The following is a 24,981-nucleotide window of genomic DNA, read 5'->3' as shown; positions in this document are numbered from 1 at the left end:
CCCAGTGTAAAATACTTTATACCTGACCATGATGGGTATTTGGGTTTAGGACCCCTTCTCAAGACAAACCGCTCACTGCTTCATTACACACCGGGTATTTTCAAGCACCGTGTCTCTGCCTGGAAAGACTTTGCTTTCTACAAAAGCACTCAGACTTCTCTAAGCGACTGCTTCAATTCCTTCTACTAGCTTTCTCTGACCATCCCCTCAACCGGGTCACCGCAGCATTCTGGTCATACCTCTATTAAAACCCCAATCACACCGTACGTACAAGTTTTTCTCTTTTACTAGGATGTGAGTGCCTGGAAGCCAGCGGCCCACGATTCATTGACGTTCGCGCCCCAAATCCGTGGCCCGGCATCTAAACACAGGCATTCGGTACGTGAGGTCAAACTCCCCACTTTACGCAAACCCAGGCTAAACTACCTACTCGACCTTACATGTGGGACTGAGACAGAAACGCAGACGAGTCAAAACAAGTGGACTCTGGGCGAGAAGAAAGCACACTCCAGCACCACCGTGAGCAAATACTGCCGGACGAGGTTCCGCCTCCGTAACTCCGTTTCAGCGGCTCCAGTTCCAACTCTCGCGAGATTCGGCCTGAGCGCCAGCCCATAAGTCCCAGAGACATGCAGCTCGGTTTCCGCGGGATTCTCGCGGTAGCGCGAACCGCCAGGAGGAGCACTTCCGGCGCTGCGCCCAGGAAGCGGAAGTGAGGCTTCCAGGCTGAGAGTGAGGCTTCCAGGCTTTCGGTGTGTTACTCGGCTGTCCTGAAATCTAGGAAAGTCGTTTTCCTTTCACTTTCCCTGGCTTTCGAGCGCTTCCCCCCTGGCGGGTGGGAGTGCAGAGACTGAAGCGCAAGATGAGCACCATGTTCGCAGACACGCTGCTCATCGTGTTTATCTCCGTGTGTACGGCTCTGCTCGCCGAGGGTGAGAGCGGCTGCTTCTCTGACGTTTGATCAGTCCCCGAGGGAAGGATCCTAGGCCCTGGGTCCCTCGAGCCTAGGGAGAGGTCGCGAGCCTTGGCGGGGGTGGGAGTGGGTTTCATCTCCATTCCAGGGAATCTTACCTCCAGGAGCGGGAGGGGTAGTGTGGAATCGATTGCCGAGGTTTCTTCGGTCTAGGGGAGGTTTCACTTGCGTGTTTGTGAAGACACCTTCGTATCGTGTCACAGTTTTGGTTGAAAATTCAGTTGTCTTAACGTTTGAAAAAAGTTAACTGTTGGTGAATACAAAGCAAAAAATTGAAATCCATTCTTATCCAACGGTAACCACTAATAAAGGCTGTTGTGACCGTTCCAAACATTTCACTATTAGCATGCTGCTTTTAATGTTTCAGGTATAACCTGGGTCCTGGTTTACAGGACAGACAAGTACAAGAGACTGAAGGCAGAAGTGGAAAAACAGAGTAAAAAATGTGAGTATGGGGCTTCCCTGGTGGCGCAGTGGTTGAGAGTCCGCCTGCCGATGCAGGGGACACGGGTTCGTGCCCCGGTCTGGGAAGATCCCACATGCCGCGGAGCGGCTGGGCCCGTGAGCCATGGCCGCTGGGCCTGCACGTCCGGAGCCTGTGCTCCGCTACGGGAGAGGCCACAACAGTGAGAGACACGCGTACCGCAAAGAAAAAAAAAAAAAAATGTGAGTATGGCAACATCCTTTAAAAACAGTTTCAATACATCAGGCTCACTGAGTGCATGTTCACAGTACATATTTTAGGAGCATCAACTGATGTAAAAACTTCATAGGAATACAAAGGTGAATCTGACTAGAATTGAAGTCTGTTTAGAAATATAAGATTTTCGTTTTTTTAATAAATTTATTTATTTATTTATTTTTGGCTGCATTGGGTCTTCGTTGCTGCGTGCAGGCTTTCTCTAGTTGTGGTGAGCGGGGACTACTCTTCGTTGCGGTGTGTAGGCTTCTCATTGTGGTGGCTTCTTGTTGTGAAGCACGGGCTCTAGACACACAGGCTTCAGTAGCTGTGGCACGCAGGCTCAGTAGTTGTGGCTTGCGGGCTCTAGAGCACAGGCTCAGTAGTTGTGGCACACGGGCTTAGTTGCTCTGCGGCATGTGGGATCTTCCCGGACCAGGGCTTGAAGCCATGTCCCCTGCATTGGCAGGTGGAGTTTTAACCACTGCGCCACCAGGGAAGTCCCCAAATATAAGACTTTTATGCAGAATATGTCATACAAACCTCAGTGGAGTAACTGACAAGAGAGGTACTTATTATGTGCTGTGGTGGTTCTAAAGAAGAGACCCCATTCAGTTGTGAGGGGCCATGGAAGCCTTTGTGATGCAGATAGCCTTGCAGTCCTTCATGCGTAGTTAGAATTTGGACAGAGGATGAGATGAGGAAGGAGTTCCAGACAAAGGATATAGCATATGTGCAAAAAGGGAAATTTTAACTAGTAAGGTGTGTTTGGAGAACAGCAGGTCATAATGATTGGTGTCAATGTAAGTGGTGTCTTCAGGGATAAGCCAACTTTCATTTGGGTCTGATGGTTGAAGGAGTATTTGAGGAAAAGTTTAAGAACAAGTTGAGTTTGTTGTTTTTGAAATAAAACAAGAATTCCACAGGATACAGCTGAGGGGGCTGCTATAGGTATAATGTGAATGGTTCCTTACAAGCTTGATTTGGTTTTCAGTCTCCTTTTCTGCCTTATAAAGATTAACTCTAACTTTCACATCTTAAAATTCTTGTGACTTTCTGTATTCTATGACTTTTCTGTATGTCTTCATAAGAGTTTGAAGTTTTCTTTTTTACAACATCCCATTTCTAATATCCACATAGTAACAATTTGTGGTCAGTTGTGTAAAATTATTCTCCTTTTCTAGAAAAGGAGATTGAGACTCAGGTTAAATGATGTATTAATGTCTCAGAGCAAACAAAGAATTAGAAACCAAATTCAGGCCTTTTAAATTACGGTTTACTGTTCTTTCATTTATTCAGTGTTGTTAATGCACCTCAACATATTTAAAACCAAACTCATTATCTTTACCTTCACACATGTGATCCTTTTCCAGTATTTCCCTATTCGGTGAATGGTACTTCCTTGCTTCCAATGGTGCAAGCCAGAAACCTTACTATACTTTCTTCATTTGGCTTTCAGGACACCACACTCTCTTGGGTTTGCACTTACCTTGTCAATTGGTCGTTCTTTTGCAGTTTCCTTTTTGGTTCCTCTTCTTGACTTCCTGTTGTTGGGAGTGACTCAAAATTTTTTTTTTCCCTCTATACTCCCTTAATGAACTCATTTATGTGCTCTATTTGCCAGTGACCCTCAAATTTATATCCTTAGCCCTCTCTACTAATGCAAGATTCAAATATCCAACTATCAACTTGTTAATTCCATTGGAATGTCTAATGTATATCTCAAACCCAACCTGTCCAAATTGAACACTGTTCCTCACTTCCAAGCCTGCTACATTAGTAGCCGTCACAGTGTCTTGGTCAGTGGTAATCCCGTCCTTGTGTAGGACATAAGGACATAATCCTTGTGTAGTTATCTTTGACTCTTCTCTCACAGCCCACATCCAGTACTGTTGGGCTGCCTTCAAATATATCCAGAATCTGCCCACTTTACATCACCTCCACTGCTAACTACCACAGTCCAAACCACCATCATTCTTTGCATGAATTATTGTGATAGCCTCCAGCAAGTGGTCTTGTTTCCCTGTAATCTGTTCCCAAGATAGCAGCCAGAATAATCTTTTTAAAAGTATATCGGGGCTTCCCTGGTGGCGCAGTGGTTGAGAGTCCGCCTGCTGATGCAGGGGACACGGGTTTGTGCCCCGGTCTGGGAAGATCCCACGTGCCGCAGAGCAGCTGGGCCCGTGAGCCATGGCCGCTGAGCCTGCGCGTCCAGAGCCTGTGCTCCACAACGGGAGAGGCCACAACAGTGAGAGGCCTGCATACCGCAAAAAAAAAAAAAAAAAAAAAGTATATCAGATCATGTCCCTTCTCTGCTCATAACTCTGTGATGGTGTCCCATTTTGATTCGGAGGAAAAGCTAAAGTTTTTACAGTGGCCTACAGAGGTCCCCTGTTACGGCTCTGATCTTCTTTCCCTCTCATTCACTCTGCTCCACCCTCACTGACCTGTTTGCTGTTCCTTATTACACATCAGCCTCGCTCCTGTGCTGGGACCTATCTAATGGCTGTTCCCTCTACCTAGAATGTTCTTCTCTGTGATATCTGTTTACCTAACCCTTGTATCTTCTTCAAATCTTTGTTCACAGCTCACCTCAGTGAGTCTTAACTTGACCACCCTATTTAAAACTGCAGTCAGCCTACCTCCTGTACCACTGCCGCTCCTCATCTTCCTTATCCTGCTGTTTTGTTTTGTTTTGTTTTCATTCATCTGCTACAATGAACGCTTCACTAGGGCAGGGTTCTTTTTTTTTTTTATCATTGTTGTTTACTGATGTATCCCATGCACCTAGAAAAGTGGCTGGCACATGGGAAATGTCTAATAAATATTTGTTGATTCAAATACTTCCTTCTGTCACCCTGTATGTGCAGTCCACTCTCAACCCCTGATCCTGTTGTCCTCCTGAAGAGTTTTCAGTCTTTCCACATCTCTTCATTTCCACCACCATCACTTAGCCTAAACTTCTATCACATTTCATTTGATTTACTGTGATAGACTCCTCATTGCTCCACCTGCAGCCACTCAAATTTATTCTGTTCAGTAACACCTGGAGTAGTTTTTCAAAACACAAATCTGATTGTGTTATTTGCCCTTCTTAAAACAGTCAATTTCTTCCCATTGCTTTGAGGACAAAGGTGTGTCCTACAAGGTCTAGCGTGGTCGGGTACCTCCCTCTCTCCCTCTCCGACCACATCTGCGTCATGTTTTTCCCTCCTTTCTATTCTCTAGCCATCCTCTGAACCAATCTTGCTTTTTCCTACTATGGAGCTGGGCTTTTGTATCTACTTTTTCCTCTGTCTGGAATAATTTTCCCTTCTCATTTGTCTAATAAACTCCTAGTCATTCTTCAGATCTCAAAGCCTTATTTAGTCTCCCCAGCAGGATCAAATCTTTGGATCATGGACCTTAATTTATCCAGATACTTCTCCTTAGAGAACTTATCATAATTACAATTTTTTCTATATATGATTATTATTCAAATAATGTCCTCTCCCCAACTGAACTGTAATTTCTATGAGGGCAAAGGCCCTTGTGTCTCTAGCACTTAACACAGGTCCTGGCACAGATTCACTACTTGATAAAAGCATGTTGAATAGCTTAAAGAATAAATGATCTCTATAACATAACATCACATGTATTCTTTGTGAGGAATTGTTCTGCTATGATCATAAACTAGTTAGCCAGCATGCAGAGGCATCCAAAGACAAATTTCTTCATATCACATGTATCATGGAGTAGTCTTATGGAATACAAAACACCTTTAGTTTCGAATTTGTTTTGATTAATATTCTCATACCTTAAATACTTATATGAATTTGCTCTGTAGATTTTGGGCTTCCTTAGTATCCACAACTAATTGCCTTGTTTCTAGTTATCTGTATTATAGAAGTTAAGTCTCCTTCACCTGACACCTAAATTCAAAGTAATAGTTGCCAGGCAAAGCTTCCATGGTTGTATTTTTTAATATAATTGACTAATGTGCTTGTCAATTATTTGAAGATAAGTATGAGGTAGGTTGGTGATGATTGGAATGTCTCATGGCATTTCTTATGGTCTTAAGTCCTCTATTTCAGGTAATCTATCAAAACTCAGTGAACATGCACAGACATAGAAAACAGATTTATGATTATCAAAAGGGAAGGGTCGGGGGAGGGATAAATTAGGAGTTTGGGATTAGAAGATACAAACTACTATACATAAAATACATAAACAGCGAGGTACTACTGTATAGCACAGGGAACTATATTCAATAGCTTGTAGTAAACTATAATGGAGAAGAATCTGCAAACGAACTTATGTATATATGTATAACTGAATCACTTTGCTGTACACCAGAAATTCACACAACATTGTAAATCAACTATACTTCAATTAAAAAAAAACCACAAGAACTCAGTGAGCATGTATTATTTTCATTTATATGATCAGTTGACACGTATGATTGCTTGCTCGCTGTAGAGGTCACCATGATGAGTGCAGTACGCAATGAACGGGCATAGATACTGTCTTCTAGATATTTGTAATCAAATGGATAACTATTATTTAGCATGGGATATTTAATAGGAAGAAATAAGGTAAATTCCCTCTTTGAACAAACGTCTTAATTGCAAACATAATCCCTTCTGACATTCTGTGTTCAAAATTTTGTATGGATCCAGGCAAGAAAAGTTTGTAGGGACCAAATTTATAGATGGCCTATGGGAATTCCCTGGTGGTCCAGTGGTTAGGACTCCACGCTTCCACTGCAGGGGGCACGGGTTCAATCCCTGGTTGGGGAGCTAAGATCCCGCAAGCTGTGCAGTGTGACCAAAGAAAAAAAGAAAAAAAAAAAAAGAGAGAGAGAGATGGCCCAGGCATAGAACTTGTACATAACTATGATTAACATGTTAAAGGATCTAGTGGAAAATGTAGACAATATGCATGAACAGATGGGGATTTTCAGAAGACGGAAACTATAAAAAAGTGTCACATGGAAATGACAGAAATAAAAACATATCAGACATAAAGGATCCTTTGAGGAAATTATCCGATATGCAAGGCCTTAAAAAATTTTATCTCAGCCAACTATTGGAAAATACACTACACCAAGACAAATGAGTAAACCAAGAAGAAAAGGAAGATATGAACTCCAGGAAACAAGAGCTCCAACACAGGACTCAGGTGAAGGGAATCGCCCGGACGATGGTGAAGGCAGATTTAGATCTGACATTCTTAGGAATGTCAGCTGTGCACCAGGCTGAGCTTGTAAGAGGGTGCTAGGAGAAACTTCTTCAGGAAAATTTATAATGCCTAGTGATCTGACTTTGTACAGGAAAGATTTAGACAGCTAACTAAGAATTTGGGGCTGAATTGGTGATAAGTACGGAGACGACCAAACAAATTTTAAAATGCCATAAATCTAGGAAAAACTTGCAGGAAGTTAAATAGTTTGCTGCATAAATTACCTGTGAACAGTATTTTCATGATCATAATTTTGTAAATGTTGAACTCACATTTAACCAAAATTACAACTATAACAATGGATTTTATGATGTAACTAGCTTATTTCAAGATATAGGGGTTAAAAGAAAAAAAAAAACTTTATGGGAGTTCCTTGGTGGTTTAGTGGTTAGGATTCGGTGCTTTCACTGCCATGGCCTGGGTTCAGTCCCTGGTCGGGTAACTGAGATCCCCACAAGCCACCGGTGCTACCAAAAAAAAGGATATAGGGGTAAATATCAAAATAATCAGCTAAAAGAGGTAAAAGTGGTTGCTCTTTGAAATGAAGGAAATAGGGAGTGGGGGTAAGCATAAGACCATCGCTTATCTTTAAAACTGACTCTTTAAAATAAATGAGTGTTTTACTTTGGTTATTTATTTTTTTTAACTATTTTGTATTGGAGTATAGTTGATTAACAACATTATGTTACTTTCAGGTGTACAGCAAAGTGTTTCAGTTATACGTATACACGTATCTGTTCTTTAAAATGTTTTCCAGTGACAACTCTCATTGGATGATCACCAACTTGTAGACTATTAAAATAGTTACTACCTGATATTTTAAACTTAGATAAAAATCTAATCTATTCACAACTTCAGGCAAACAAAAATTCTTTATGAGTCTAAATAAGTAGGCAGCCACAGTTGAAAAAGTAGAAATTTTCTGTCTATTGAAACAATTTTGAATCAATCAGTACATTTTGGACTTTGATAGCTAATAATGAATTTAAGGTGACTAAAGTGTATTTTCACATATTTCAGTGAACAAACCAATCAATAGTAATAAACCAAACTGAAAGGAAGCCTTGCTATTTCATCTACTCTTTGTTCTGTAATAAAGCGATGGGAAGCACAGGCTCAAAATGTAAAAGAATAAAATGAAATGAAAAAATTAAAATAATTAAAACCTCAAAAAAATTCGTAGGGTTTTTGAGGAATACAAAGAAATATAAATATATTTGAATCAGAATTAGGTGTAGATTTCGTATCTTGAGCAGATCTGATCAGAGGCATTATTTGGAGAATACTGGTGTTACCTACAAAGCTGTCCTATTGTGGTGGGGCCTTTGACAAAAGATGCTTTCATAAAGGTACCAAGCTGTTTGATTTAGGTGGTCACTAGACTTATGAGTGTGCTCTAAATGTCAGTAAGTCTTTTTTCGTTGTGTCACTTTAATAATGTAGACCAATGAAAGAACACTTCAGTAAATGAGAAAGATTTAAAGTACTATATGTAATTGGATTCTTGTAACAAAATTACTTATTTGAGAACATTTATTAAGTACAAATTATTGTAAAGTATGAAGTATTTCTTTAGCTTACAGTGCAACAGGATAAAGCTTTTAGAGTAATTTATAAACTGTTTGACAACTCTAATTCAGAACGCAGCAATACCAGGTCATAGGCAAAAAATGTGTTTCATAGTAGACGTCTTTTATTTTTGTCAACTCTGATATCTCCATTTCTTTTCTTTCTTTTTCTTTTTTAGAGGAGGATCTCCCTTTATTTTTTAAAATTAATTAATTAATTTATTTATTTTTGGCTGCCTTGGGTCTTCATTGCTGTGTGCGGGCTTTCTCTAGTTGCTGCGAGCAGGGGCTACTCTTAGTTGTGGTGCGCGTGCTTCTCATTGCGGTGGCTTCTCTTGTTGCAGAGCACGGGCTCTAGGCGTGCGGGCTTCAGTAGTTGTGGCACGTGGGCTCAGTAGTTGTGGCTCGCGGGCTCTAGAGCGCAGTCTCGGTGGTTGTGGCGCACGGGCTTAGTTGCCCTGCGGCATGTGGGATCTTCCCGGACCAGGGCTCGAACCCATGTCCCCTGCATTGGCAGGCGGATTCTTAACCACTGCGCCACCAGGGAAGTCCAGTATCTCCATTTCTTGTTATGGGGTGAGGTTCTGGTGAATAAATATCAGCAAAAAGAGTTTCTTTGCAACTTCATGAGGTTAAAAAACCATTAGGTTAATTTATATTATCCCTAGAAAAGATTTATCTAGTCTTAATCCAGTGTGCTAGAAGATCAGGTTAATGTTCATTGTATTATCTTATGTTTCTATTCTCTAGCCTTCTGACTTTTTTTTTCCCCCTTGTTTTTTATTCAGTCATGGTTAAATGCCAAGTAGCTGTGTTATAGTCCTTCTGAGGTGGGAAAGATATTTTTTGTTTCTTTGGTTAATAATAATGATAAAGAATAAAGCATCAATGTTTCTGTCCATTTTGTCTTTTAAAATGTTATTTCTGTAACATCTTGTAGAATTTGACTTAATTTCCTTTTATGATCTCGTACTAGTAGTTCATTCTAAATCTCTGTCTTGGGACTTCCCTGGTGGTCCAGTGGTTAAGACTCCAAGCTCCCACTGCAGGGCACATGGGTTAGATCCCTGATCAGGGAACTATGATCCTACATGCCGCCTGGTGCGGCCAAACAAACAAAAATATCCCTCTTTTTTCCCCCTATATATGTCATGTTTTATCTTTTTATCTACCTAGAACAGTACCTGTCACTTAGACACCCAATTCACACACACATTTTATTATAGTCAGAACTTTACCATTTTATTTTAGTCAGAACTTTACCATTTTATTTGTAATAGTGGAGTTAAATTGAATTTTATGTCTCTTTGATAAAGGAGTAACACCAATTTTCCTTTTAGAATTCAGCATACTTAATATACTAAAGGAAAGATTCCTACCTGCCAATTCTCTTTAATGCAGCTTTTAGAAATAATACATGTACTGTACTATTTGCTAGTAAAGGAAGTATACTAAGATAATATAAGAAACAGATAATGTAAATAGAGTAAAGGTAATTTTTGGTGTATCTATTGCTAGTCCATTCATAGGTGATTAAAGATAGTAAATATTAAATATAAATACATTAACACTATTCTTCTTCAAAAGCTTACTGTTACTCTATTGTCATATTAATTGAAAAGCCTCAAAAAAATTTAGTCGTAGCTTTTTTGGCTCTCCTGATCTTCCTACCCTGTGCATGTGTTGCCATTTTTCTATACTATAATTGTTACTTGATTATGTGCCCTCACTAAATTGCTTTTTAGAGGGCAAGGATCATGTTTATCTTTTTATTTACCTAGAATGGTGCCTGTTAACTTAGGCAGCCAATAACTGAATGAATGAATGCCCACCTTCTATGGTGAATATGAGAATGGCACTACAATTAATCACCTGAGAGCAGAATTTTAAAATTGTGCTTAGACTCTACCTAAGGCAATCACCCACAGCTAATGGTCTGAAAATCATCTCAGTTTTGATTATGACTTTGTGTTTATAAAGTCCTTTATGGGTATTTAATTAATGATGCTTACAATATTGCTGTTTTATTTTTAGAATATTGTGTCTACCTTTTACTGTCAGCAGGTGTGGGAGCATACCAGTTAACCATGACCATAATCAAAGGCAGCATGTAACTTTCTTGTAAGCTTCTTTCATTGGTTCAGCTGTGATAAAACATCCTTTGTTTCTTTTGTGTAATGCATAATTAATTTTTATTGTGTTACTATGTTGTTTACAGTGGAAAAGAAGAAGGAAACAATAACGGAGTCAGCTGGTAGACAACAAAAAAAGAAAATAGGTAAGATGAGTTATTGGTATACAAAATATTGAAGTTTCTTGGAAGAAATAAATTCTTAGATAATGAAAATGTAATAAAGTATTTAGTAGTGGTAACTTATGTTTGTATAGTTTTATGGTCTACAAAGCACTTGCATATGTTATCTTACTTGATTCTCTCTCTTGTTTTTGCTCTTAGGTTTGAAATTTCAGTTTAGTGAAATGGTGTTGACAGTCATGACTTTTGAACTTGGCTGAAGGTTCTTGGCATAGTTTGTAAAAGGGTATTGTTTTTCTTATCTGAGATGATTATTTCCAGTTAAGTCTGAGTTACTTGTATTTATTGTTGCCATAACTTCCTTACTGAGAATTGACTGGTGATGGAGATCTACCAAGATGTAGGAAATTTTCTGCTGAGTAATTTTACCTAGTCTGCAAAATAATTATATGTTTTTGGTTTTCCAGTGTAATTTAGAATTTAATACAGAATGTAGTTCAGTTCCAAAAAGACAATTTATAAGTGACTGCCTGTGATTTGTATTTATACTTTATGATGCTTCCTGATTCTACAGTCAGAACAAAATGGTTGTGAAATTGTGTATTTGGCTCAGAAACTATGTCTCTGTGTCTAGGTCACTGCTGTTAAATCCTGGGAGATTACTCTACCAGGCTAGACTATACAAGTGTTCTGTTCTGGTTAAAGCTTTTCAGTTTAGTGTAGGAGTATCAGATGTGCTCTAAATGGCCTTTTCATTTAGTTCCATGGCAAGATGCTACTGTACATCTGCTCTGTATGTGTCAGTCACTCTGGTGGGCATTGGAGAAACAAAGTAGGAAAAAATTCTGTCTTTTAAGACAGGGGTCCCCAACCCCTGGACCACGGACCATTATGGGGCCACACAGCAGGAGTTGAGTGGTGGGTGGGTGAGGGAGCGAAGCTTCATCTGCCGCTCCCCATAACTCCTCATCGTATGCACTACCACCTGAACCATCCCCACACACACAAACCCGCCCTCCTCATCTGTGGAAAAATTGTCTTCCACGAGACGGGTCCCTGGTGCCAAAAAGGTTGGGGACTGCTGTTTTAAGAGGTCTAAAGAGGAAAAACAGATCAATGCAGTGTAATACTTACTTTTTAGAGAGATATTCTGAGTGTCATAAAAGTAAAGAAGAAAGGATATCCAAACCAATCTAGAGGATCAGGTTTTCTTTAAGAGATAATGCTTAAGCTGAATCTTGAAGCTTTAGTGTGCGTTAACTAAGTAAAAATATAAATAAATAAAATACTGGTCAGTTGAGTTCTTACCATCTGCAACACCCTGAAGTAAGCACTTGACATTTAATTCTCTTAACAATGGTATGTGGTAGTGAACAGTGTTACCTCAATTTTAGAGATGAGAAAATTGAGGTTTAAGTAACTTGCTCTTGGTCATTCAGTGGTATGATGGATTAAGTCAGTGGTAGAGAAGGGGTTTGAACCTAGTCATTCATAACTTTAAGAATCTGCAGCTTTTTAAAATAAGTTTATTTATTTATTTATGTTTGGCTGCTGTGGGTCTTCGCTGCTGCGCATGGGCTTTCTCTAGTTGCAGCGAGCAGGGACTACCCTTCTTTGCAGTGCGCGGGCTGCTCACTGCGGTGGCTTCTCTTGTTGTGGAGCACGGCTCTAGGCACGCGGGCTCAGTGGCTTGCAGACTCTAGAGCACAGGCTCAGTAGTTGTGGCACACGGGCTTAGTTGCTCCACAGCATCTGGGATCTTCCCAGACCAGGGCTCGAACCCGTGTCCCCTGCATTGGCAGGCAGATTCTTAACCACTGCGCCACCAAGGAAGTCCCAAGAATCTGCATTTTTAAGCCTTGTATATTCTCGGTAGAAGGATAGGCATATACAAAAGCACAGAGGGATCAAATAGCAAGGTATATACCTGGAACTATAAATAGTTTAGTATAACAACTAAAAAAGAAGGTATGTGTAAAGTACAAGCAGACAAGTCTAGAGAAATAAGTAGGGCCTAAACTAAGGTAAGGAGGTTAACGTATGCAGAAGTCTTCCCGTAACCATTAAGGGATTTAAACAGATTTGAAATCAGATTTTAAGGAAGACAACTCTGGCAATAGTTTGGAGGATAAATCAGAGAGGGGATTATTCTGGAGGCAGGGAAGTTATGAGGCTTTTTAAGTATCCTAGGCATGCAAATGGCAAGAACCTGAACCTAGGCATTGACAATGGGAATGGTGCAGATTCAATGGATATAGAGGAAGTAGATGTAACAGGACTTGAAGGCCTTTTTTTTTTTTCTTAGTTTTATTTATTTATTTGGCTGCATTGGGTCTTCATTGCTGCACACAGGCTTTCTCTAGCTGTGGCGAGCGGGAGCTACTCTTCATTGCAGTGCGTGGCCTTCTCATTGCTTTGGCTTCTCTTCGTTGTGGAGCACAGGCTCTAGGTGCGGGGGCTTCAGTAGTTGTGGCACGTAGGCTCAGTAGTTGTGGCTCATGGGCTCTAGAGCACAGGCTCAGTAGTTGTGGCACATGGGCCTAGTTGCTCCATAGCATGTGGGATCATCCCGGACCAGGGATTGAACCCGAGTCCCCTGCATTGGCAGGCGGATTCTTAACCACTGTGCCACCAGGGAAGTCCCAGGACTTGCAGACTTTTTAGATGTAGGGTATGTAGAGACGAATGAGTCTGGGAAACAGCCCAGATTTCTGATTAGGAGAGGAAATATCAGAGAAGTTGCAGATTGGGATGAGGAAGAGGAGGGGATGATTTCAGGTTTGAACATGTTAGATTTGCAGTGTCTGTGTGACAATAGGGCGGAAATACTTGGTACACTATTGTATGTATGGTTTGGAGCTGGCAGATAAAGGCTACAAATAGAATTTAGAATCATATGATTATAAATTATAATTGAGTCCACAAAGTAAATGAAATCACACAGGGAGACCATATAAAGTAAGAAAAGCAAAGAGCTAAGGATGGAGAGAGTCTTGAGACATAGAAATTTAAGGGGTAGAAGAAGAAGTGGAGCTTGAAAAGGTATTGCCAGAGAAGTTGGAAAGGAGTTGTGTCACGGAAGTTGAGGGGAGAGTTTCAGAAGACAGGAAGGATTAGAGGTTGGGTATTAAATATCTAAGAGGCAAAACAGAGATAATTAGTGATTTAGGAAGAATAATTTCAGTGGCATGATAAGGGATAGAAGCCAGATTGTATAAATTAGGGAGATAATGCATGGTGAGGAAGTAAAGACATTGAACATGGGTAATTCTTTGGAGTAGCTTTGCTATAAAGGATAGGCAAGATATAAAAATGGAAGGCACATTACCCACTACTCTTAAAATTGACAACACAAACTATCTATACTCAAATTATTTTACCATGGAATGCTACCTTAAATTGTTTGCTCACCAAAATGTCATCAGAAGGTAAAAGAAATAATATTTATGAAGAGTTGCTTGTCAAAATCTAATAGGAGTTACAAGACATAATATTTGTTAGGAGTTGCTTGAAGGACAAACATCCTATCCATTCTGTAGATTTATAAATTTTACTCCTAAATTAAACCAGACTATCAGAAATCTATAAACCTAAACTTGTATATAGTTTTGGACTTTATAAAATTGCTTCTACTCTATTTCTCCTTGACATTTGCACTATTAGACATGTCATGAAAAACTCAGCCAGATAAAATTTACTGTAGTTGCTATGGACTATTTTTGAGAACATTATCTACAACATTGCACGATACCCCTTTGACGAGAAATTATGGAAACTTTCTAGTAGTTTTCAGTGTCAAGACAAGCAATGATTCTCATAAATAATTTATTTATTTTTTATCTTATTGACCCTGTGCTTGAACTGATGGTTTTTCCCTCCACTTTGAGACTGGCTGCTAATAAGCATAGAGTCAGATTTGCTGTTCATCTCCAGCAACTTTATAAGACCAGTTAAATGTATTTTTGTATACTGATCCTATCTACAATTTTGTTATTATGCAACCCTTACTTTCCCTTTGCTCAGATTCCCCACTTGGGTTTCTTTAAAATAAAAAATATATATATATATGACTTCCCTGGTGGCACAGAGGTTAAGAATCCACCTGCCAATGCATGGGACACGGGTACAAGCCCTGATCCAGGAAGATCCCACATGCTGCAGAGCAGCTAAGCCTGTGCGCCACAACTACTGAGCCTGTGCTCTAGAGCCCGCGAGCCACAGCCACTGAAGCCCGCGTACCTAGAGCCCGTGCTCCACAAGAGAAGCCACCGCAATGAGAAGCCCGTGCACCGCAACAAAGAGTAGCCCCCGCTCGCCAAAACTAGAGAAAGCCCGCAAGCAGCAACGAAAACCCAATGCAGCCAAAAATAAATAAATTTATTTTTTAAAAAGCAAACATATATATACAGTAATGGGGAGACTATAAAGAATGATATAGCTGCATTGAAAGAAGGGAGTTTTTAGTAAGAGGGATGTGGTCAGCAATATTCAGTGTTTTAGAGAAGGAAAATGTCATTGATATCACTAGGTGAAGCTCTTAGAGATAATGGTCTTGGATAGAGACATTAACTTGAAACTGAGGTGTCGGAAGATTTTATGTTTCCCATTCTTAATTTCAGGAGCAGATGTTTTGGTTATTTTACGTTTCCGTCTCATAAAAGAGAAACTACTTTTGATGTACGAATTTTATTTAGATCTTTCGGCTGCAGTCAAGTTACCTCAAGTAATGAGGAATTTAAAGATATATGTGATCCAGAACTCAGGAAAAGCTGAACTAATTGGTTACAGGAAGGCAGGAACTGTGTTAAAGCAATTCCTGCAGGCAGAGCAAGCCCTGGGATAAAGCCAGACATTGGGCTCCACTATTAATTTTTAGTACTTCTCTCTCTTCTGTTGTTCAACTTCCCCACTTTCTCTGCAGTGCTTCCCTAGCATTTAATTTTTGCCTGTGTCTAACTTTGGCTTGTCTCCTGTGGTTCTTTCTATATCGGTATTACTCATAATGTGCTCTCTAGACCACCTATATCAGTATTGCTTGAGATACTTGTTACAAATGAAGGGTTCTGAGTCTTACTCCCAGGCTTTACTGAATCAGCATTTCTGGACATGGGACACAGGAGCCTGCTTTTTTAACAAGCTTCCCAGATAATTTTTAGACGAACTAAAGTTCAAGAGCCAGTTCTACATTACTATTTTGCTGTTTCTGCTCCCACAGTTAAATGATTTACTTTCCCAATATTTTCTGGTTTAAGTTCCTGCAAGAAGGAATCCAACTAGCTCAGCTCATCTTTTTATGCCGTAGGTCATGGGTAAGCCTATGGATTGGCCTCCTTTTTGGTCAGTAGTGGCAGGGCAGGGGATGTTAGGAATCTTCATAAGGTTGAACCTCAACAGAGACTATGATGAGAGGGAGATATTCCCCAGAAGGTGGCCAGAGAAGGGAGAGCAGGCATTCTGAAGCTTTGCTGAATGGGGTGTGTATCTCCTTTCTTGGTGACTTGGAAATACGGGAGGACATTTTTGAAATTTATTTGGGGCCCTGAATTAATATATTTATTCTAGATGTTTATGCTATTTGGATTTTCTATAAAAGAAGGCTGTATCAGGCATTTCATTTAAATTTTGCTTCTCCCAATCTACATGAAATTTTAAAGGCATGTTATTAATTGGTCTTCCATTCAAGACAACTCAGAATATAGAAATGTCATGGCATACCTAACTCTTTTAATCTATAGAGAAGCATCTGCTATTTTGATCATCTCTTCCTTATTTGAAAATGTTTCCCATCTCCCAAACTGTCGGTTTGATCAGACTACTCAGTTGCCCCGTGAGTACTTTAATTGATTTATATTCTTTGACAGAAAAGTCACTGGTTATTTATTTTTTATTTTTTTAATTTTTTTGGCTGCATTGGATCTTTGTTGCTGTGCGTGGGCTTTCTCTAGTTGTGGCAAGCAGGGGCTACTCTTCGTTGCAGTGCGTGGGCTTCTCATTGCGGTGGCTTCTCCTGTTGTGGAGCATGGGTTCTAGGTGCGCAGGCTTCAGTAGTTGTGGCACATCTGCTCAGTAGTTGTGGCTTGCGGGCTTTAGAGCGCAGGCTCAGTAGTTGTGGCGCCCGGGATTAGTTGCTCCGCGTCATGTGGGATCTTCCTGGACCAGGGCTCAAATCCATGTCCCCTGCATTGGCAGGCAGAGTCTTAACCACTGTGCCACCAGGGAAGTCCTGTCACTGGTTATTGACTAAGGTAAACGATGATGTGTTCCTTTCTTAGTTAAATTATATTCTCTTATTGTACAGAGTCTAATGCTGTCAAATAAAAATGTGTGATAGATTGGCTTGAGTTTGTTCATTCTTTGGTCAGAATGGATGTCATCGTTGCTACTAGTGTATTCCAATAGCTACAAGAAATGTAGCTTCTTTTTAATTGGAGTATTCCCTTTTAGAATTTTAATGTTTCCTTTTGTCTATCATCTTGGATAATAAATCATCCTAGAATATAAATATATCTCCTTTATACTTCCAGTTTTTTCTCTCCATGAAATTTCCTCAAATTTCATAGAGGGTGTATTCCAAAAGTTCCGTAGTAAAAGGGTGTATAGAATTCCTTTCAAATGGAGGAATTGAGGTATGATTCTCCTCTGTATTAAATCCTGAGGTTCTGAATGGCATAAAGAATAGTTCACACAGGACAAGTGAACACTGAATGACATAGAATATTTATTTCCAGCACTCGGCTTGGAACCTTTAAATTTTAGATCTTCAGGGGAGGTGTAGAAGGATTTAGACATAGTTTTCTCCCTTCTTATGTCAACATAACAGTTGAAAGGTGGGTTGGGGAGTACAACCATCTTGGAAGACTTGGGCTTCTAGATGTTGAGTTTTCTCAAAGGAGAAAACTAAGGGTGAGTGAACCTTAGGAGGAGGTTCACTAGCTATACTTTTTTTTTTTTTTTTTTGCGGTATGCGGGCCTCTCACTGTTGTGGCCTCTCCCGTTGCGGAGCACAGACTCCGGACGCGCAGGCTCAGCGCCCATGGCTCACGGGCCTAGCCACTCCTCGGCATGTGGGATCTTCCTGGACCGGGGCACGAACCCATGTCCCTTGCATTGGCAGGTGGACTCTCAACTACTGCACCACCAGGGAAACCCTAGCTATACTTCTTTTAAGTAACACACCACCAAGATTAAAATAACATTAGACTGAGACAGTGACCTCCCTACCTTATTGGGGCCAAGAAACAACTTTTTGAGAGGAGTTATGCTAGTTAACTGACAGCAGTTAAGGGCTAAGTTACACACAGAGCAATAGAGAACCAGTCAATCACTTTTACTTATTTCAGTATACTCTTAACTATTTGGGGTACTAGAAGTTAAGAGTTAACTAGCTAGCTTTTATTGCATCATCTCAGCCAAAACTGTTCTCATACTTACATGAAGCATTATGCTCAAATATTTGATTGCTGCTAATAAACAATATAAATCATCATTTCAAAATAAATTGTTTGCACTTATTTTTACTTACTAATGTGACTTTCCCAGAAATTATTCACTTGAGGAAACAAAGTTTCTTGATAAGGGAAAAGCAGGTTGTTTAAAAAAAGATACTTTTTTCAATACAGTTTATTAGAAGTTGGATTATTCTTATAAAACCATGTATTACATGGTGGTCATATTGACAGACCTGTCTTCATAAGCTTATGTAACCCATAATGTAATGTAAAAACTTTATTTTTAGGGACAATAGTTGGTTTTGTTTTTGTTCCTCTTTTGTATTGCTGGTAATTAAAAGCAAAATTGGTTAGGAAATAACATTTAAAATTTACTTAAATCATTGAGGCTTAAAGAAAAGTAGATTTGATTACAGTATGAGAGAGAGAAACTCTAAAAGGATGATTTAAGTACTTTTAAGGACTTGAATGTTTCATTTCTCATTGTGTCTAACAGAATATCCTTGTAAAACTTGAATCTTACATTTTAAAATAATGAGAATGAATAGAATAAATCTTTGCTTAGCAGTTTTGTTAGAGTCAGGGTTTGGTAGTCATAATGGAAGAGAGATAGAGAAGGAGTTTAATACTTTTCTAAGACCGGAAAGAAAATAAAGAGGGTAAAAGAGAACGTGGGTATTGAGAGAGAGAGAGAGAGAGAGAGATTAGGAGGATCTGAGATACAATTAACTGAGCTGGGAATGGAGAAAACTGAAAATGGAAAAACTTTAGATTAGGCATTGGGGTTACTGGGGAGAGGGGAGGTATAAAAACCTAACTGTGGCTTTTTGGAGATATTTACAAATTTATTGTTCGTAACTTGGGGAGTACCTGAAATTGCTTCCCTATTGGTAACATTTTTATTAGATCAGGTTTGCTGTTTCCCACATGGGCATTTCTGGATTTCTGAAAACTCTTTCATTGTCTAGGACTTTAAATGTTATAGTGCTTGTAGTGTTTATGCTTCTTGAGGCATCTTAGCATTTCCTACCAACTAAGCACATCAAGGTCATAAGAAACTTGTCTCTGTTTCTTTTATCCCCTCCAAAACCAGATGAATGTTAACTTATTTCTGAATTATTTGAAACCAACAAAACCTACTTTATTTGTATATGGTGGGCACCTAAAAACAATTTGAGTTGAAAAGTCTTCAGGAACCAAGCACAGTAGTGTTGGGATATATCATAAACCTGTACTGCTATATTCTTCTTGAGCCATGTATACATACAGTCTACCTTGACACTACATATGGTTAGAGCTTCTGTTTGGACATAATTGAAAAAAGTGGAATAGAACTTCATAAAAACTGTGTCACTTTAGTGTCCTCTCAGCCTTTCAGGCTTTAAGTGCCTCTTCAGCCTACCAGCTTTATCAAAGACTCCTGTCCCAGAAAAGGGATTTTTGGTGTAGGGTATCTTCAGATCAGCTTTTATTATATTGCTGATTCATTAAGCAATATTAAGCATATACTACAATACTGAACAACTAACTACTTGCCAATTACTGAGGATACAAAGATGAAGAAGTCCTCGTTCTCTAGGAGCCTGCCATCTAGTTGCATTGTTAAGTACATAAACAGATCATTATAACAAAATGTATAAACTCGGTGAGTATAATGATAGAGATGTGCTTGGAATATTCTGGAAGCATAAAGAAAGGACTTCTAATCCATTGTCTAAGACTGCATTGTCCAGTACAGCAGCCTGTAGCTACATTTGACTGTTCAGATTTTAAATTAATTAAAATTATTAATAAATGAAGTTGAAATTTTAGTTCCTCAATCATACTGGTCACATTTCATTGCTCAGTAGCTACATGTAGCTAGTGACTACTGTATTGACAGCACAGATGTAGGATATTTTCATAATTGTAGAAAGCTTTTTAGAATAGTATTGTTTAAGGAATCAAGATTGTCAAAAGGAGGTGACACAAGAGCTGAGGCTTAAAAGTTGAGTACAGGCTAGCCAGGAAAGGGTTTGATGGGGTAGGATAAAACAGTCTCGGTGGAAGTAGGGTAGCCAACCATCCCAATTTGTCTAGTCCGAGGAGTTTGTTGGGATGTGAGATTTTCAGAGCTAAAACTGGAACAGTCCAGGGAAAACTGGGACACTTGGTCACCGAAGGTAGAAGAGACTTTATGAACAAACACACTGAATCAAGAGAAAAGCATCATATATACAGGAACTTAAAGTTGTTTGGTATTGTAAGAACATAAAAATTAATGGGAGTGGTTGGAAATGTGGCTGCAGAAGTAAGCAGGGGCCAGATGCAGGACTTGCAGGTGATAGTGAAACATGATCTTGGGACTTCCCTGGCAGTTCAGTAGTTAAGGCTCCACGCTTCCACTGCAGGGGGTGCGTCCGATCCCTCATGGGGGAACTAAGATCCCACATGCTGCGTGGCGTGGCCAAAAAAAAAGAAACATGATCTTGTAGGGATGAAAAGCCATGGAAGGATTTTAAGCTGGGGAGTATCAAGATTTTGTTCAGTTTTGCCTTTTAAGTAGATCTGACTGCATTTATGTGGAAGATGGATTTGAGGGAACAAGTTTGGAGGCAGATCTGTTAGGAGACTTGAAAGTAATATAGGTAAGAGATGTTAGAAATCCTAACTAAGGAAGTATAGTAAGGAGGAGGGGAAGAGGTAGATTTCATAAGTATTTATGAGGTATAATTAATAGGACTTGGTGTTTGATTGAAGATAGAGTAGGGAGTCAAGGATGTGCCAAGGTTTCTAGCATAGATGCTTTTCTATACCTTTCTTTTCATGTCTCAGTGGTAGTCCTTTTCCCCCTCCACTTGGTTTTACGCCTGTTTACCTTCTAGTCATCCCAATCTTCAAACACCCAATTTTGAACAGTCTTATTACATTTTAAGAGGGCTGCTCAGGTAGAAGAGCTCTAGCCCCCGAGATACACCTTAGTTCCACCCCATTTTGTTCATTTTCTTCCATATATCTTCATAATCCCCACTTTCTCCTGCCTGTATCCTTTCCTCCCAGGGAAAACAAACTGGATAGGAACGATTTAGGACAAGGAAGCATATATTCGTCTCACCATACATTGTTTGGAAACTACACTCCAGTCTGCGGTTCCTATAGGCCTGTTCTTCCTTCCTTTCCTTTAACTGCCTGAACTTGCAGCCCTCACACCAGTTTCATATATTCCGATTGTATATTTTTTATTTTAGAGGGTATTATATTTTAATTTCAAAATCTTCCTGTGAGGGTGAGGATTTGTGTGTGTTTTGTTCATTCATTTATCCCTAGTGCTCAGAAAAGTGCTCAGCATTTAGTAGGTAATCAATAAGTACTTGTTGAGTGAATTGATCCTGGTGATAAAAATGCATAATCAAAGAAAGCAGTAGCATAGTATATATAGAGATCATTGGGTTGGGAGTTGGGAAACTTGGATTCTCGTCCTGGCTTTGGCATAAAATACCTGTGTGGTCTCTGAGAAGTCACTTCTCCTTTGCTGGGCCTCAGTTTCTTCGTAAGTACAATAAAGTCCCTTACGTTGATGGAATACAGTAAATAAGGTCATTAATGTACAACTGAGACTTCTTTAGCGGTTTAGGTTCTGTGTATATAACAATTTTCTTGAAATATATGTCAAATTTCCTAGCTTTCCAAGTGACTTAACTATGAAACTATGCTTATTTTTAGATTGATTTGACTGTAATATGAAAGAACCTGAATCTTAAATTCATCTTAATTGGCTTTTAATTTTTAGACTCCATGCTCTCTTAAAGAAACTGAAAGAGGGGGAAGAAAATCATAACAGATGGGTAATTAATACTTGAAACCTAAGTACAGACATTATGGTTATACTTCCTTTTGATGTAATGTAAGAGTATATCTTAATGTACAGAGTCCAGACACTTAAAGTTTAAATTAAACTTTAAATATTTTTATTTATTTAATTTGAACTATTTTGGTGCCCTGCTGCATTTGAATTTTCTGTTAGTACAAAGTATACAGTATTCCATGTATTCAGCTTATCTTATTAAGTGATACTGAGACAGAAGTGCTATTATAGTCATCAGGCAATGACAGTTTAATATCTGCTTTGCGCTCAGCGCTGTGTATATTAACCAGTTCATTAATTCTTTGCAGAGCGTCAAGAAGAGAAACTGAAGAATAATAACAGAGATCTATCAATGGTAAGAGTCCTAAATATAACTTCATGATAAACCACATGTTTTTCAGCAAAAGACCCTGATTTTCATCAAGTACACTGCACTTACCTTTTCAGAAATTTATAGTTATGCAGGCTATAAATAATATCATGGTTGTTCCTGGACCAAATAGAAGTGAAAATATGCTACTGGACTGAAGCTTCGTGTTAGTAATATGAATAGCTTTTTTTTTAGGCTCTCTCGAAGTCATAATTTGTCCCTTTCACACAGTTTTTATTAGCTTCCCCCTTACGTTTTCAAATGAAGTAGCTTATTTTCTTTTTCTTCCTCATGTTATTGCTGAATCTTTGGCTTTATGGTGACCTGGTAATCCCAAATAGGAGTTGGAGCATCATAGATGGCCTTTATTGTGGCCTTTATTCTTTAAGAGGCCTTTTGATCTGAGGATCAGGCATATCATAAAGTGTAAGGAAAAGTGATTTTATTAGCCATTTACTCATTATTTATAAAGAGTAGAGTTCAAGCATGTCTTTCTGAGGTGTAGGTAGGCTAATTATATGGCTTGACTTATTTTTCTACTTAATTTCTGTGTATTCAACACAGGACATCTAAACTGCGCAACAGTTGTCTTTTGCTTACCAAGAGACCTTTGCTGTATTATTTTATCTTCTGTTTCTTGAAATTCTTATTAAGAAAGATCATAATTTAGAAGTGCATTTTTTTGAAAATAGCTTTTCTGTTGTTGCAATTATTACATGTTCATGAGACCAAATTTGGAAACTGCAGAAAGAAGAGATAAAAATTGCTGATAAACTGTTAATCTTATATCTTTATGATAATTTATTTGTTTATACTTTTATGGCACATGTAATTAAGAAAGAAGTTAGCTGCAAGAAACAAAATGCTTAATAATGGCTTAAACATATAAAATTTTTTTCACTTGCTCAAGAGGTACAGAGGTTGGTAGTCCTGGGCTGCTGTGGCAGCACAGTAATGTCACTGAGGACTCAGGTTAACCTTCCTTAGCTTATGGTTGTTTGGTTGTTTGATGGTGCTTTACTGTCAGGCATTATGTTCTTCATTCCAGGCAAGAAGTATGGGCAAAAGGCCTAAAGGGATGCTAGCCAAGTTTGTCCCTTTTAAAAATTCTGGTTGGTACTTACATCTCATTGGCCAGAGTTGGGTCATATGACCACCCCAATACTATTCATCAGAAGCTGGCAAGGAGAAGAGGCCTTGGAGGTGGAGGGTGGGTTAGCCAATAAACAGCTTTTTGCCAAGGAGCATCTTTTAAAAATGATGTAAACCAAAACTTTTGGGGTGTGCTTTAGTGGTGGTTTTTCTCTAGTGTAAAATAACAATTCGTTGGTTTCCTTCCAGGTTCGAATGAAATCCATGTTTGCAATTGGCTTTTGTTTTACTGCCCTAATGGGAATGTTTAATTCTATGTGAGTAGCCTTTTATATGGTTTTATCTAAATATTGCTCTATGTGTGTGTATATGTGAACAATTAGCTTTTTTGGTAATATGTTGATATTTCAAATTTACAGAAGAGTTACAAGAATAGTACATTGATAACCAGATTCACAATTGTTAACATTTTGCCTCATTTGCTTTCCTTTTTTCTCTGTTTCTCCATATCATATATGTACTCATTCATACATTATTTGTATATTTTTTCTGAATCATTCAAGAGTTTGTTGTAGGCTTCATGCCCCTTTACCCATAACTACTAAAGTGTGTATTTCCTAAGAACATGGACATTCTCTTACTTGACCTCAATCCAGTTATCAAAATCAAGGGAAATTTAATTTTGATGGAATACAATTATATGATAACTTTTCACCCTCTTAATATTGAAGATATCTTATATGTAAGGCAAAGACTAAGGTTTTATGGGTCCTCTAAAAGAATTTAATATGTCTCCTGGGTTTTTAAGTTCCTTACTAACAAACTTCTTCAAAATGAAGGTAGTCGTACAGAGATGTTTTGACTCTTAAAATAGAGTCTTAACAACTATAATCTTTTTTAATAATAAGGTAGGTTACTGTTGTCTAAACTAGCATATAGCAGGCCTGAGTAATTGTGGGACTGCTTTTGACAGAACCTGGGAAAATATCCAGAGATGACAAGCTGTCATTTCTTACCTTTCAGAGCTCTCCTGAACTATCCCACGCATTTTCCTCACCCACTCTTTTCCTTCCCTTTCTCCTACTCTTCCTCCCCTGCTTCATTTCTACCTGTCTGTCTCTCTCTCCTTGTACCCACACCCCGCCCCACCTCCAGTTGTTCTTCTCTTCCCACCTGTCAAGGGCCTACTTTGTGCCAGGCATTGTGCTAGGTATCAGAATATAACAAATAAGATGTGTTCCCTGCCCTCAGTAATATCAAAATTTTATAGAAAGAAAGGACAAACAAATCAATACATTGATGGATGTTACAATAGATGTGTGTGTGTGTGAAATATAGTAGGGGGGAAAAAGGGGAGTGGTTATTTTTACTTAGGTGAGGCACCAAAGGGAATGTCCAAAATGATTTTAATACAAAATTTCCACTTAACTAGTGATTACTAAAATCATAGACCTTTACTGCTGAAAAGGACCTTTGGAAGATTAAATAACTTGCCCAAGGTCTCTAGAAGTCTCATAATTTCTAACTTATAAC

At 39.0% G+C, this 24,981-nt stretch overlaps 1 protein-coding gene across 2 annotated transcripts in view; it reads left to right on the top strand.

Moving 5' to 3' along the window:
• Positions 1 to 712: 712 nt before the first annotated feature.
• The window catches only part of TMCO1 (transmembrane and coiled-coil domains 1), a 46,307-nt gene continuing 22,038 nt past the window's right edge, over positions 713 to 24,981 (top strand). Inside the window, exons 1-5 of one of the 2 annotated variants that reach the window (XM_060033452.1) lie at positions 713 to 932; positions 1,341 to 1,418; positions 10,659 to 10,718; positions 22,295 to 22,341; positions 23,698 to 23,765. In XM_060033452.1, the coding sequence (XP_059889435.1) occupies positions 863 to 932; positions 1,341 to 1,418; positions 10,659 to 10,718; positions 22,295 to 22,341; positions 23,698 to 23,765 (323 nt within the window). In that variant the 5' untranslated portion in view covers positions 713 to 862. The remainder of the gene's footprint in view (positions 933 to 1,340; positions 1,419 to 10,658; positions 10,719 to 22,294; positions 22,342 to 23,697; positions 23,766 to 24,981) is intronic. The other variant, XM_060033453.1, reaches the window with a different exon arrangement.

The sequence above is a fragment of the Delphinus delphis genome, chromosome 1 (genome assembly GCF_949987515.2).
Source record: "Delphinus delphis chromosome 1, mDelDel1.2, whole genome shotgun sequence".
Classification (NCBI taxonomy): Eukaryota; Metazoa; Chordata; class Mammalia; order Artiodactyla; family Delphinidae; genus Delphinus; species Delphinus delphis.
The sequence above is the reverse complement of the archived record's forward strand: the minus strand, read 5'-3'. Positions and strand labels throughout refer to the sequence as shown.